Below are 16,479 nucleotides of genomic sequence, written 5' to 3'. Positions count from 1 at the left end.
ATTACTGCCATCCATGCCAAGGCAATGCAGTTTACATGATGTGGAGATGCCGCCGTTGGACTGGGGTAAACACAGTAAGAAGTTTAACAACACCAGGTTAAAGTCCAACAGGTTTATTTGGTAGCATTTGGATTTCCACTCCATCTGACGAAGGAGCAGCGCTCCGAAAGCTAATGGCATTTGCTACCAAATAAACCTGTTGGACTTTAACCTGGTGTTGTTAAAGCTCTTACTGTGTTTACCCCAGTCCAACGCCAGCATCTCCACATCATCACTAGTCCAGCGACAGTTTCGAGGGAATATTGTGTAGGATGGTTGGCAATTAGGATATTGCACTCAGGTAAGTTCTTCACAGACGTCCTGAGCAGAAAGGGGCTGTCTGAGTGCCTTCTTCCTCCTCCTCTTCCTCCTCAGCTGGTCACCATACAACTAATGGCAAACACTGTTCCCTTATGATGACGAGGTTGTGCAGCATGCAAAAGGCCTTGAATCTTGACACCTGCTCTGCCAGGTACCGCAGGACTCCACCAGAGAGGTCCAGGCAGCAGAAGCATTGTTTCAGCATGACAGTGTTCTGCACTATCACCTTTGCAGCTATGTTTATTATTATTTATTTATTAGTCACAGGCAGGCTTACATTAACACTGCAATGAAGTTACTGTGAAAATCCGCTTGTTGTCACACTCCAGCGCCTGTTCGGGTACACCGAGGGGGAATTTAGCATGGCCAACGCACTTAACCAGCACGCCTTTAGGACTGTGGGAAGAAACTGGAGCACCCGGAGGAAACCCATGCAGACACGGGGAGAACATGCAAACTCCACACAGACCCAAGCCGGGAATCGAACCTGGGTCTCTAGCATGTGCCACCATGCCACCCCCGTATGAGCTGAAGAGTGGGAGTTGGCTGGAGCAGGATCTCCTACATGTCACCGCCGATGTCAAATCAGCCATTGCATTACGTGTTGATAACATCTTGCAGCACATAATTCAGTTGAATATTCACTGTGTTCATATTGAAGCCTACAGCAATATGGCCCCACAAATATGTCAGCTTGGAGCTCCAGGGGCATTCAAAGTGCCAAACTATGGCGCTAAATCCATTTTTAAAAAATGTTTTACTCCATCCTTAAAGTTACAAAGCCAATGCTCAGAATGGACCGGGCAAACCCAAATCCACTCCTTACTTGCTCCAAAAATCAAATTCAAATTCCAATTGAATTTGGGTGGCACGGTGGCACAGTGGTTAGTGCTGCTCCTCACCGCACCAGGGACTCGGGTTCAATTCCAGCTTCGGGTCACTGTCTATGTGGAGTCTGCATGTCCTCCCTATGTCTGCATGGGTTTCCTCCAGGTGCTCTGGTTTCCTCCCACAGTCCAAAGATGTGCGGGTTAGGTTGATTGGCCATATTAAATTGATCCTAGTGTCAGGGGATTGGCAGGGTAAATGCCAATTGGCCTGGGTACGGGTTGTGGTCGATGTAAACTCAATCGGCCAAATGGCCTCCTTCTGCACTGTAGGCATTCTATGATTCTATGAATCCAATTCAAGGTGCCCACAAGGGAGACAAACAGGACCCAAGCTGACAAGATAAGGCATTGCACCCATCTTGGGCTTTATCCGACCGAAGCTTGATCTTAGCCAAAAGGCCGAGAACCATTTTCTCACCCACAGGTCTTTAAGTGATTCCTATCTTGTATCTGTAATTGAACTGAGACCATTAACCAGCAGTTCACCCCCTCTTTTCTATTCCAACAGCTAATTCCAAAGACGAAGCTTCCAAATGGTTAAAGGGGTTGGAAATTCTATGCAAAGAGGCTCACACGGCACTGACCCCATTGCGAATAGAGAGGTAGCGAAATCCATTGTCTGTCTTGTGTTTAAACTGCTTAGCCCATTCTGTAGTTAGATGTTGATGTATACATATAAACTAGAAATAATAAATGATATTTTAGTGAGCAGTTTGTGTAATTGAGGTCAGTGTCCTCTTATATAAAACTTTACTGTATTTTTCTAAGATGAGTATTAACTTTAATAGATTGAGAGCAAATTGATGCAGCTTTAACTATGAAGGCTTTGTTGCCAACAGAATAATTACACACATGGACAACAAGGTAAGACTGGATTACAAGTGTGGCTGCCTTTCTGGACTCCCTGACTCCAAATCCGAGTCCCTCCTTGACATGTGGTCCGTGCCCTCCTGCTGATTGGACCAGCTTCCTGGAAAGGGCAGTCCAAAGGGTCCTCGCCGATCACATGGCCCTCGGAACACACCCCTCCCCACATCAACCATGTTAGCAACTCTGAAAGAACTTTTCTTAAAGACCTTTCGAGGTCCAGGAAATGGTTGTATGAAATCAGTTGCTGTTCGAAACCTCACTACTTTAACTGAAGTTGGTTCTGGTGCTCCCTTGACATTGGTTTGCTGCGGGAACGTTTTTCTTTTGCCATATGGGCTTGAATTGTTAGCTTGTAATTTGCTGAGGGAAGTCTATTAGTGAAAACATGACAGTGTATTTCTGACCTTCTTTCACTCACATGTGGTTTTTTGGTTTGTAGCTGGCTGAGAAAACAGTTTTATTCAGTGGACTGGACAAGAAGAAATAGGTAAGATTCATCAAATCGCAGTGCTCCTTTAGCCAGGGTTAGTCCAGTTAAGCTGCTAGTGAGGGTGTTCCCCAGATATCGATGATGGCGGGCTCATTAGAGAACATGGAATACCAACCTTGGACCGCCAATAAAATCTCCATTTCCCAACCACTGACTCCATCCTCCTCCCTAGAAAACCACCTGATACTGAACCAGAGGTTGCAACCTTGGTGTAACAGTTGACTGCAAAATGATCATTTGCTCACACATCCACACCATCACTAAGACCGACTCTTTCCATCTCTGTAACGTCACCTGACCCCATACCCTGCCTTAGCTCATCTGCTGCTGAAACCTTCATTCTTGCCTTTGTTACGTCTAGACTTGGCTACTCAGTTGTATTCTTGATTGTCCTCTCGCATTTTACCCTTCATAAACTTGAGGCCATCCAAAGCTCTGTTGCCTTAACTCGCACCATTTTTCCTGGCCTAGATTGGCTCCCTGTCTGGCGGTGTCTCGATTTTAAAATTCTCGCCCTCGCTTTGAAGACCCTCCATCGTCTTGCTCCTCCCTATCTCTGGAACCTCTTTCATTCTTACAGCAATCTGAGATAAAACTAGAAAAGCTCTGCTAGACTGGAAGCACATGTGGAGAGAAACAGAGTTAATGTTTTGAATCTTTAAGACTCTTTTTCAGAGCTGAAGAGAGGTAGAAATATGATGGATTTTATACAATTGAGGAGAGGGGTGGTGCATGTGGAGCAAAATAGAAGGTCAAGAAGAGGTGGGAGCTCAGCAGAAATTTGGCAAATATGTCACGGACACAAGACAATGGGAGTGGTAATGATAGTATTAAAGATCAGGGAAGGTGCTAGCAGAAGATAGCAGAATGTGTTATTAGCAGAACAAGGGTCAGCTCCACCCACTTCTTCAATAGTATAAAATCCATCACATTTCTATTTTTCTTCAGCTCTGAAGAAGAGTCAAACAGACTTGAAATGTTAACTCTGTTTCTCTTTCTCTCTCTCCACAAATGCTGTCAGACCTGCTGAGTTTTTCCAGCATTTTCTGATTTTATTTCAGTTTTCCAGCATCCACGGTAATTTCCTTTCATTTTAGTCCTCTGAGATATCTGTGCTGCTCTGTTTCTGGCCTCTAGAACATCCCTGGTTTTAATTGCCGCTCCTTTGGTTGTCATGCCTTCAGTCGCCCAGGCCCTAAGCTCAAGAATTCCTTCCACAGCCCTCTCTACTGTCGACCATACCTTTCCTCTTCTAAGGTGCTCTAAAAAACCTACCTCTTTTTCATTTGCTCTAATGTCTGTTTCTGTTGTACAGTGTCAAATTTTGTTTGGTATTTTTCCTGGGATAATTTACAATGCCAGTAAGTGTGATATAAATATATGTTGATGGCAGATCTAGTGAAACAAGGTTTCCCTTGGTCCCAAAAGAGAAAATGCTGGAAAATCTCAGCAGGTCTGGCAGCACCTGTAAGGAGAGAAAAGAGCTGACGTTTCAAGTCCAGACAACCCTTTGTCAAAGCTGAAAGGCATAGGAAGTGGGAGATATTTAGACTGTAGGGTGAGGGAATTAAAGATTAGTCATAGCCTCAAAAACAAGGGGAAAGGCTGCTAATGGCAGTTCATAGAGAGAATAGAAAGTGTGAATGGCCAAACGGCAGAGAAACTGAAATCAGAGGGTAAGCTGTTACAGATGAAGATGTAGGGGGAGGGAGGAGATGGATGGGAGAGAGGTAAAATTGAGAAAAAGGGGGTCATTGCGTTACCACGTACTGGTCATGACTTGTTATTTGCCACTTGTCAGCTGAGGACTGAATGTTATCCAGGTCCTGCAGTGGGTTGCTTCTTTGTGAAATTATCACGAACCAGCCACATTTCTAACTGTATGACAAAGGGAAAGTCATTGATGAAACAGCTAAAGCTGATTGGACTGAATACGATTTGCTGAGGATCTCCTGATGCCTGTCCTCTGACGATGAGAAACATCTTCCTTTATGTCACACTTGACTACAGCCAATGAAGGATTCTCCCTTTGATTCCCATTGCATTACGTTTCTCATAGACTTTGTGGTGGCATGAATAGATTTATTTAGGGCAATAATGGAATCAAGGGATATGGGGATGAATGGGAAAGTGAACTTGAGGTAGAGGGTGATTCGTGGTTTTCTTGAATGACCATAGAACCATAGAATCCCTACGGTGCAGACGGGGGCCATTCGGCCCATTGAGTCTGCACTGACTCTCCGAAAGAGCATCTTACACAAGCCCTGCTCCCTCCCTAGCCTCGTAATCCCACGCATTTACTGTGGCTATTTCACCTAGCCTACACATCTTTGGACACTAAGGGGCAATTTATCATGACCAATCCACCTAACCTGCACATCTTTGGACTGTGGGAGGAAACTGGAGCACCCGGAGGAAACCCACACAGACACAGGAAGAACGTGCAAACTCCACACAGACAGTCACCCAAGGCTGGTATTGAACCCGGATTCCAGGTGCTGTGAGGCAGTAGTGCTAACCACTGTGCCACCATGCCGTCCAGACAGAACAGGCTCAAGGGACCATATGACCTCCCTCTACATCTTATATGTAACTGATCTTTAATCTGATTGAATGCAAAATTTAGTCATGATAAATATATATATCTCTTATGTATAATAATAATTACACACGCATATATTTGGAATTGTATATGAAGTTATTTAAAACTGTAAAACATGTTTGATTTACTTGTTTTAAGCTTGCTAGATTTACACAGGGCATGGCATAGGATGTGACTTTTTATCACTTGTGATATAGTTTAACAGGAAGAAAGAGTGTTAAATATTTGGTTCAGTTAAAGGGATGGTTTGGGCACATAGGATACAATGCGAATTCTAATATATATGTGCCTGTTTGTTGAGTGCAAAGTGATTGTTGGTAATCAAAGTTTCCTGGGGTCCGGTTTCACTGGCACAGCAGAATGGGATTTCCAGTCACTCATTACACCCCCATTATCACTTCTAGGGGAGTATTACACTGGAGCAAAAATGGACAGCGATCTGGTGCATAGGGGGTCCCACTCCATTTTATGATTCCTTACTGCCAGCCACAACAGCAGAGGAAACTCAGGACCTACGTTTTAGTTCTGATTTTCAATTTGGACAACTGAAAAATCTATTTGTTACTTGCTTCAGTGCTGTGTAGGATGCACATTTCTTTTAGTAGATATTTAACATCTCATGCCACTAGGGAGGCACAGTGGTTAGCACTGCTGCCTCACAGTGCCAGGGACCCAGGTTCAATTCCGGCCTTGGGTCACTGTGTGGAGTTTGCACTTTCTCCCCGTGTCTGCGTGGGCTTCCTCTGGGTGTTCCGGTTTCCTCCCACAGTCCAAAGGGTTTGGTTAATTGGCCATGCTAAATTGACCCTAATGTCAGGGGGTTTAGCAGGGTAAATATGTAGGGTTACGGGAATAGGGCCTGGGTGGGATTGTGGTCGGTACAGACTCAATGGGCCGAATGGTCTCCTTCTGTACTGTAGCGATTCTATGATACCTCCACCATGCAGCATGTACATACACCACACAGTGGTGAAAAAATGTAAAACAATTTGGAATAAAATAATATCTGTGCTGATTGTTTATATCTGAATAATTGAGAGTAAAGAGGTACAATTAGCTTAGCCCCACCTTGTTAGATACTCCCATCTGCATATGTTGTCAGTTGTAGGAAACGTAGCTGGAGTAGAATGATATGTTCTTGTCTTTTGTTCATATTGCCAAAGTTGGGGCTCTAACATTCAATTTGTCTGTCACCCATCTCTCACTGCAACAGCCGATTACCGCTATTATTCAGGAGTTTTCAGTGGTCTGGCCAATTCGTAGTTGGAGCTGTTGTCACCATTTTTCAATTGCCGATGTATCATTTATGACGGACCAAGGATCTGTCAAATTTTATTTCAGGGCAAATGATACAAAATTTTGGTGAGGTGAAGTGGACAAATTTAAATCGATCCCTGTCGCTGAAATGAGTTTGCTTTTTATAGGCACATGATCTCACGCTACTCTGACTGAAGCCATTACCATTTGAAATTCAATCAGGAATACCCTCCTGATTGCGACAATTCAAGTTGACATTTAGCTAATCCTATTACAGGTCATTTGTAGAACAATGAATGGGCTAAATCCTGCATTTACGCATGTCGTCATTTTGTGTCATGGTGTTGGTGCTGTCTAAGTTTTAAAAGATGCAAGATTCACCTGAGTTGAAAATAAGAGTTAATATAGATCACCAGTAATTATAATTAATTGAGGGTGATTTGTTCGAGGCTTGTGAAATGTTAAATACTGACTTTCTTATTGGCATATATTGCCCATTTGGAAATGACCAAGTTGTTATCTATTCTGGGCATTCCAACAGGACAATAATAATTTTCTTTTCTCCTGAATGTTTTATAATTGCCTGAGCACCTACCTCCCCTTATACCCTTGAAATCTATCTTGATTCATAGTGCTGTGTCCAGCAGTTACCTGAAATGGGTCATAGGAATAGCAAACCCCCGCAATTCTCTTTACCTCAATTAACAAATGTAGGTCACTGTGAGGTAGGACTCTGTGAAATATGCCTCAAAAGATCTTTTATATCGAATAGAATTCATAGAATCCTTACAGCAGAAGGAGGCCATTTGGCCCATCCAGTCTGCACTGGCTCTACGACAGAGCATCCAGCCCAGGCCCTATCCCCATAAGCCCCTGTATTTATGCCGCTAATCCCCCTAACCTACAAATCTTGGGACACTAAGGGGCAACCTAGCAAGGCCAATCCACCTAGTCTGCACATCTTTGGACTGTGTTGCTTCATTTGAAGAATGAAGTTTTAAAGTAAAGTTAAAAATAAGAACATCTTTTTTAAGAAGAAGCTAATTGTGTACAATTCTGTACAATTTTACTTCTTCATAAATTCAGATTACTTTTTAACCTGATCTATATGGTCTGTCAGCATGATGTTTTCAGGCATATTGAAAGGTGGGAAAATACTGTAAGGGAACGGCATTCTTTCTAAAGTATGCCGTTCCCTTATGTAGGGATGAGGAAACAAGGTTCAGATGGCTCGATTGAGGGTTACAAGTTAGCAAGGAATGAGCTGAAAAAGGGGCTTAGGAGAGCTAGGAGGGGACACGAGAAGTCCTTGGCGGGTCGGATCAAGGAAAACCCCAAGGCTTTTTACTCTTATGTGAGGAATAAAAGAATGACCAGGGTGAGGTTAGGGCCGGTCAAGGACAGTAGTGGGAACTTGTGTATGGAGTCAGTAGAGATAGGCGAGGTGATGAATGAATACTTTTCTTCAGTGTTCACCAAGGAGAGGGGCCATGTTTTTGAGGAAGAGAAGGTGTTACAGGCTAATAGGCTGGAGGAAATAGATGTTCGGAGGGAGGATGTCCTGGCAGTTTTGAATAAACTGAAGGTCGATAAGTCCCCTGGGCCTGATGAAATGTATCCTAGGATTCTTTGGGAGGCAAGGGATGAGATTGCGGAGCCTTTGGCTTTGATCTTTGGGTCCTCGCTGTCCACGGGGATAGTGCCAGAGGACTGGAGAATGGCGAATGTTGTTCCTCTGTTTAAGAAAGGGAATAGAAATGACCCTGGTAATTATAGACCGGTTAGTCTTACTTCGGTGGTTGGTAAATTGATGGAAAAGGTCCTTAGAGATGGGATTTACGACCATTTAGAAAGATGCGGATTAATCCGGGATAGTCAGCAGGAATTCGTGAAGGGCAAGTCGTGCCTCACAAATTTGATAGAATTTTTTGAGGAGGTAACTAAGTGTGTTGATGAAGGTAGGGCAGTTGATGTCATATACATGGACTTTAGTAAGGCGTTTGATAAGGTCCCCCATGGTCGGCTTATGATGAAAGTGAGGAGGTGTGGGATAGAGGGAAAGTTGGCCGATTGGATAGGTAACTGGCTGTCTGATCGAAGACAGAGTGTGGTGGTGGATGGAAAATTTTCGGATTGGAGGCAGGTTGCTAGCGGAGTGCCGCAGGGATCAGTGCTTGGTCCTCTGCTCTTTGTGATTTTTATTAATGACTTAGAGGAGGGGGCTGAAGGGTGGATCAGTAAATTTGCTGATGACACCAAGATTGGTGGAGTAGTGGATGAGGTGGAGGGCTGTTGTAGGCTGCAAAGAGACATAGATAGGATGCAAAGCTGGGCTGAAAAATGGCAAATGGAGTTTAACCCTGATAAATGTGAGGTGATTCATTTTGGTAGGACTAATTTAAATATGGATTACAGGGTCAAAGTTAGGGTTCTGAAGACTGTGGAGGAACAGAGAGATCTTGGGGTTCATATCCACAGATCTCTGAAGGTTTCCACTCAAGTGGATAGAGCTGTGAAGAAGGCCTATAGTGTGTTAGCTTTTATTAACAGGGGGTTGGAGTTTAAGAGCCGTGGGGTTATGCTGCAACTGTACAGGACCTTGGTGAGACCACATTTGGAATATTGTGTGCAGTTCTGGTCACCTCACTATAAGAAGGATGTGGAAGCGCTGGAAAGAGTGCAGAGGAGATTTACCAGGATGCTGCCTGGTTTGGAGGGTAGGTCTTATGAGGAAAGGTTGAGGGAGCTAGGGCTGTTCTGTCTGGAGCGGAGGAGGCTGAGGGGAGACTTAAATAGAGGTTTATAAAATGATGAAGGGGATAGATAGAGTGAACGTTCAAAGACTATTTCCTCGGGTGGATGGAGCTATTACAAGGGGGCATAACTATAGGGTTCATGGTGGGAGATATTGGAAGGATATCAGAGGTAGGTTCTTTACGCAGAGAGTGGTTGGGGTGTGGAATGGACTGGCTGCAGTGATAGTGGAGTCAGACACTTTAGGAACATTTAAGCGGTTATTGGATAGGTACATGGAGCACACCAGGATGATAGGGAGTGGGATAGCTTGATCTTGGTTTCAGATAAAGCTCGGCACAACATCGTGGGCCGAAGGGCCTGTTCTGTGCTGTACTGTTCTATGTTCTATGCCCCAATGGTAGAAAGGTTCACTGTTCACACAGTAGAAGTTTAGCAAATAACATCAAATTTCAGTCCATGGGAAGGCTGACTCCTCGCTTTGCCAGTCTGGTTTGGATTGGTTAAACATTATTGAATATTATAACTGAATATTATTTTGGAAGTAAAATTTATAGGCTTAATTCTCCAATTAAGCTCTATCATAGTCTTGTCTCAAAATGCGGTCCACAGATTTAAACAGAATAAAATGCCATTTTTGCAAAGTACAATGAAATATCAGTGTTAATTTTGTAGTGAATTTACGGTTTGTGTCACATGACTGGATAGGATTTTGGTGAGGGGAGGAAATAGCTTTTCAGAGGTCATTGCGAGGTTGAAAACATTTCCTCCTTGAAATGATAGAGCAATGGGCAAAGGGATATTCAAATATAAGCTGTCCTTTTGTGATCTCTCTTGGTGTGGGGTGGGGGGTAAAAAGACAGATTATGAAGTTTATTCGAAGTGCCACCTGTTTCCATGAATCCTGGATGGAGTTTTATGTGTAGTCAACTTTGCTAAAATTCTTGAGTAGTTTCTCTGTTCATGTTTTTCTTCAGTTTACTGTTATCTAAATATCTAAGTTCTGAATGGGTGGGGGACTAAATTAACCTGTTTGTTTCACTTGTGACAAAATATTTTTACACTCGATCGAACCTGTCTGTTTCACTTGTGACAAAATATTTTTACACTAGGTCGAACCAGAATGCATTTGCTGATAGTTTTTTGTCTTGTACTTTATAGAATAAATTCCCTGCTCCTGTGCTCCCAGTGAGGACTCACAGTAACAGCGAGTGTGGATTTCAAAGCCTTATTGTGGGCTCTCTGTCCCATATTACCTTTGAACATCACTGCCGGTGCAGGATCAGCGAATTTATCCTTCGATGAGAAGCTGTTTCTCATTTAGTTGATAAATGAATTGTTTACTATTTTGCAGCATCTCCCTCAAGGAGCTGAAGGTCATGCTACCTCAAGTAAACTTCAAAGTGCCGAGTGTGAAGTTCCTTAAGGACAAGATGGGGGTATTTATCCATTAAGCTGATTGCCAATTAAGTTTTTATGACGAGTTGTGATGTGCTGTTAAATTTGTTTCATAACAATGCCTTTATCAAAAGAGAACAAAGAATTGTATTCTGTCTCTCTTGAAATGTATGCTTTATTAAGGTTAAAGTTTATTTATTAGTCACAAGTAAGGCTTACTTTAACACTGCCAAAGAAGTTACTGTGAAATTCCCTTAGTCGCCACACTCCGGCGCCTGTTCGGGTCAATGCACCTAATCAGTACGTCTTTCAGACTGTGTACCTCTCTAAAAGGTATGTATACTTTAAGCTTTATTTCCAGATAGAAACAGAGGGAGAACCTCTGTTGGGTTCTTGATTTGGCTTCCTCAGGCGGGATTCTCCAGCCACGCTCGTCTGAAAACCGGAGATTCCTACCCGACTTCAATAGACCTTTACATGGTCTGCCCCCCACCCACTAGAAGTCCAGTGGCTGGCAGGATGGGAGAATTCCGGCCCTCTGCTTTTGGCACTAAGTCGTGTACAGAAAATCATGATGATTTTCCCAGTGTGTTCAGGTCAGAGTTAAGATCTTCAGCAGCAAATTTTGATTCCAGGGATGTAGGGCTTGTCTTATGAAGAGAAATGCAGCAGTTTAGGTCTATACTCGCTGGAGTTTAAAAGAATGAGAGGAGATCTAATTGAGGTATATAAGCTGTTAATGGGGATTGACGGTGTCGATATAGAAGGGATGTTTCCCCTTGTTGGACATTGTAAATGAGAGACCATAATTTTTGGCTAATAGTTGGCAGATTTATTTAAGACAGAAACAAGGAGGAATTATGTCACTCAAAGGGTCGGGAATCTGTGGAAATCCCTGCCCCAGAGTGCAGTGGATGCCGGAAAACTAAACAAATTTAAGGAGGAGATAGACAGGTTTTTAATTAGTAGCAGGATGAAGGATTATGGGGAGCAGGCAGGAAGATGGAGATGAGGCTGAGATGAGATAAGCCATGTCAGTATAGAATGGTGGAGCAGCTTCGAGGGGCTGAACTGCCTCCTTGTTCTTATGTTCTTTTGTTCCTTCTCCATACCAGCTTAAGGTCAGTGAAGACCTGCATTGGACAAGTTGAGTGAGTGGGCAAATGCACGACAGGTGCAGTATAATATGGATAAATGTGAGGTAGCAATGTGAGGTAATTGGTAGCAAAAACAGAAAGACAGATTATTATCTGAATGGTTATATATTGAAAAAAGGGGAATGTGCAACAAGACCTAGGTGTCCTTGTACACAGTCGCTGAAGTGCAGGTGTAATAGGCGGTGAGGAAGGCAAGTGGTGTGATGGCCTTCATAACGAGAGGATTCAAGTACAGGAACAGGAATGTCTTCCTGCAGTTATACAGGGCCTTGGTGAGACCACACCTGGAATATTATGTGCAGTTTTGGTCTCCTTATCTGAGGAAGAATGTTCTTGCTCTAGAGTTTATTTTTATTAATGTCACAAGTAGGCTTACACTAACACTGCAATGAAGTTACTATGAAAATCCCCTAGTCACCACACTCCGGCACCTGTTCGGGTACACTGAGGGAGAATTTAGTATGGCCAATGCACCGAACTAACATGTCTTTCGGGGGAGCGCAGAGAAGGTTTACCAAACTGATTCTTGGGATGGCGGGACTGATATGTGAGAGAGATTGAGTTGGTTAGGATAATATTTAATGGTGTTTAGAAAAATGAGGGGAAATCTCATAGAAACCTATAAAATTCTAACAGGGCTCGACAGGGTAGATGCAGGAAGGATATTCCTGATGAGGGGGTATCCAGAACCAGGGGTCTTAGTCTAAGGATGCAGGATAAACCATTTAGGACTAAGATGGGGAGAAATTTCTTTACTGAGAAAGTGGTAAGCCTGTGGAACTCGCTACCACAGAAAGCAGCTGAGGCCAAAACATTGTAAGTTTTAAAGAAGGAGTTAGAGATAGCTCTTGGGGCAAAGGGGGTCAAGGAATATGGGGGAAGGCGGCTTCAGGCTCTTGAGTTGGATGATCAGCCAAATGGCCTACTCCTGCTCCTATTTTCTATGTTTGATCCAACCATTGTTGCCCTTTGTTGAATTGCATTTCACAGTCGAATCATTGTTTGCCTTTACTTTGAACTAAGATAAACCAACAGGATTGCAGGTAATGCTGGACAGATTACACAATTAACATAGAAACATAGAAAACAGGAGCAGGAGTTTGTGCAGTTTCTGTATGGCCATTTGTGGTACAGTACCTGTATATGACAGAAGGGGGAGCCTTTGAGTTCAATGCTGTAACAGGAGAATCCAATGACAGACTCGTCTACTCTTCAAAACTTCCAAGACATGTAGCGAAAATTTTTAAAAAGAGACAATCCTCTTATAAGGAAAACACGAATCTCCTCAAAACTGGCAGACAAGCGTAAAACTTAAAAACAGATAATCGCTCAACATTCTCAATCAAAAAATAAGAAAATAACATTCTCTTTGACTCTGGTAACATCCCTCCTCTCACTCCCAAGTTTTACCGAATCAGATGTTGACTTATCCACACAAAAAGATAGATAAAGAGCAAAGAACAATACAACACAGGAACAGGCCCTTCAGCCTCCCTAAATGGGTGAACATCTCCAAATTGAACAGAGCCGTTATAGCAGCTCTGGACCGAGAGATTTGGATATTTCCAGGTTAATCTCTCTGCTCAGGCTGCTCTTCAGCTGCAACCATTCCAAGCACCACTTCTCGCCCCTCATCAAGTCACAGCAAGAGGCCCTTTGGCCCATCATATCTGCGCTGACCACCAAGCACCTATCTATTCAAATCCCATTTTCCTGCACTTGGCCTTGTCAGAAAGGTGCTCAAGAAAAAAGGATTAAATGCTCATGACCAGGGCTAATGGACGGAATCCACTTCCAGAGACTTTGATATCTCGTTATTAAAACATGCCGAGATCCCTGCTTTGTCATGGCTGCCACCTCCTTGGCACTGACTACCAACCACGGCCATATTCATAGAATCATCGTATCACTACTGTGCAGGAGGCCATTCGGCCCATTGAGTCTGCACTAACCACTGACCACGGCCAAATTCGTCCTGAATAAAATTAATAAAATGAAATCATTTTCATTTTGAATAAAGTGTCTTTAATGAGAGAGAGGAAAGAAAACCCAGATAAGTGAACAATTACGCACGCAATGGTGATCTGGTGTACAAAGGCTCCAATGCGGTGAATCAAATGTGCGAGCGAGGAAGTCCCGAAATACGGGATTTTATTGTAATCTTAAAGGGACCATACCATACAACAAACAGGTCATGCACAACAGTGAAAAATTCGACGTAAGTCTGACTCACAGATGTCACATCCTGAATCCTTCAAGAATGCAAATACCACCTCGAAGAACTGCAACACAGCATTCAGTAATAAAGTTGCCTCGGAAATAGGAGTTACCTCAGTCGACCTGCAAGGTTTGGGACTATTAAAACCAGTTATTCTGATGTCCACAGTCGGATATGGGAAATCTCAGCATGAGGACCAATAGCAACATTGCAGACACTCCTCTGAAACTTGAGGATGGTAATCCACTCAGTGCTTTGGCCAGTGTCGGTGCGGATTCCAAAGCTCATATGTTCATTCCTTGAGAGTTCCTATACATCCCTACAAAGGATAAAAGCCAGCCATAACAGTTCCTTGCATCTTGACACTCGATGGAGCTTTCAGAGTCGTCACCTAGCAAGCAAATGTGGTGGTTGGATCCTTTGAGGTTCGGAATGACATTTGCATCATGCCATCATCCGGGAGAACTCTTGCTTCAATTCTACTAATCAATTGCCAATCAGTTCAGTTTATGATCAATAGTAACCCCCCAGGATGTTGATAGTGGAGGATTCAGCAATGGCGATGTCATTGAATGTCGAGAGAAGATGGTTAGAATCTCTCTTGTTGGAGATGGTCACTGCCTGACACCTGTGTGGTACGAATGTTACTTTCCAATTATCAGCCCAAGCCTGAATATTGTCCAGGTCGTACTGCATATAAACACGGACTGCTACAGTATTTGAGGAGTCGTGAATGGTGAACATTTTACAATCATCTGCAAACATCTCCACTTCTTACTTTATGATGGAGGAAGGTCACTGATGAAGCAGCTGAAGATGGCTGGGCCTCAATGGGTTTTAACGGTTCCTGCTGCTTTTAACAATGATAAGGACCACCCGAGCATTTCAATGATTTATTAATACCATTACTGTTAACAACTTAAGAAGCAGCAGCATTAAACTCAGGTACTTCTCATGCTCTTGTGTGAGTAATGATAATAGATATCTCCATTATTAAACAGTCCATTAGTGCACAAATCACAGCATTAAGAATACATTTAAGATACAGAGCCTTAAAATTATACTCAAAATTGGCATATGATAGCAGAATACATTGATTGCAGTCATATGTATGCTTTTTTAATGGTTAAGGTAAATCAATTATTTTAATGAATGGGGGCAGGGGTCAATGTATACCTTTAAATTATCTTTTTCCTTAATTCCAGTTCCAATTCTCTTCCCGCACCGAGCGGTGCACTAAGGCAGACTTTTGTCCATTTCCATAACTAGTAATTCCTGGAGCCGGTGACTAGTCTGTTGCCAGGGGGCTCATAGCTTGAGAGGAACCACTCCGCATCAGGCTAACCAAGGGTGGAATTTTCCCATCCAACCCAGGTGGGAGCGGACCATGCAAAGGTCTGTTGACCTTGGGTGGAATTTTCCGATTTTGGGATGAGCGCGGCCAGAAAATCCCGTCCCCGGAATCTCTCCCGCTCTTACCACCAGCCACTATCGTGTTTGGAAGGATTTATAAGTTGACACTTAACCTGTTTGACTGCGTTATGAATGCACCTTCCTTGGCCATAAAGGTGGAACTCAAACCCGGAGCTCTGGCTCAGAGGCAAGGATGCTACCCACTGCGCCACAACACCTCTCCTTTTCCTCAAGGGAATATATAAGTCTTAGGGCGGAATTTTACTGGCATGTCCGCCTGAGGTACGTACAATCCCGCCAGAGGTTAACGGAGAATGCTGTTCTCCAAGCCTCGCCCGCCCCCAGATTCGGGCGGACGTGCCGGTAAAATTCCAGCCTTAGAGTTGTTCGCTATTAAATCAGAATCCTTTAGCCCTTGGTGATTTTCACAGTTGCTAGAAGTGTTTTTTAAAGAGAATCCGAATGATCTTTTTGCTTCTTTATATCCTCCAAAGGCTGAGTACAGCTTTAATTGACACTCTGGTAGATGCTAACAACTTGGCTTCTTGAAGGACAGAGAGGCCTAAAAGGAGTATTTCCAAAAACATCCCCCAGCTGTTAAAAATGAAGGAGTGACACAAAAACAAACCACTGCAAATGCTGGAGATGCAAAAGCAGAAAATATGGAGAACGCTCAACCTTTCAGGTCAAGCAGCATCTACAGTGAAACAGTGTTAACATTTCAGGTTGGGGACCTGTCATCTGAACAGTATCCCCAAGTATATTACTGATCTGGTCAGAAGTATCTTCCAAACAGTAGCACATCGTAGTAATAGGGGCTTCACAGTGGTTAGCACTGCTGCCTCACAGCACCAAGGACCTGGGTTCGGTTCCTAGCTTGGGTCACTGTCTGTGTGGAGTCTGCACGTTCTCCCCGTGTCTGCGTGGGTTTGCTCCGGTTTCCTCCCACAGTCTGAAAGACGTGCTGGTTAGGTGCATTGGCCATGCTAAATTCTCCCTCAGTGTACCCAAACAGGCGCTGGAGTGGCGATTAGGGGATTTTCACAGTAACTTCATTGCAGTGTGTCAAT

The 16,479-nt window shown here is 43.5% G+C and overlaps 1 protein-coding gene across 3 annotated transcripts in view; it reads left to right on the top strand.

The window, feature by feature from the left end:
* plcg2 (phospholipase C, gamma 2) overlaps window positions 1-16,479 on the top strand; it is a 262,650-nt gene that overhangs the window by 183,190 nt on the left and 62,981 nt on the right. For all 3 annotated transcript variants that reach the window (XM_078210630.1, XM_078210629.1, XM_078210628.1), the window contains exons 3-5: window positions 1,759-1,852; window positions 2,560-2,607; window positions 10,578-10,662. In XM_078210630.1, coding sequence (XP_078066756.1) covers window positions 1,759-1,852; window positions 2,560-2,607; window positions 10,578-10,662 — 227 coding nt within the window. The remainder of the gene's footprint in view (window positions 1-1,758; window positions 1,853-2,559; window positions 2,608-10,577; window positions 10,663-16,479) is intronic.

The sequence above is a fragment of the Mustelus asterias genome, chromosome 4, assembly GCF_964213995.1.
Source record: "Mustelus asterias chromosome 4, sMusAst1.hap1.1, whole genome shotgun sequence".
Classification (NCBI taxonomy): Eukaryota; Metazoa; Chordata; class Chondrichthyes; order Carcharhiniformes; family Triakidae; genus Mustelus; species Mustelus asterias.
Note: the sequence above shows the minus strand (reverse complement) of the source record. Positions and strands in the feature narration are given on the sequence as shown.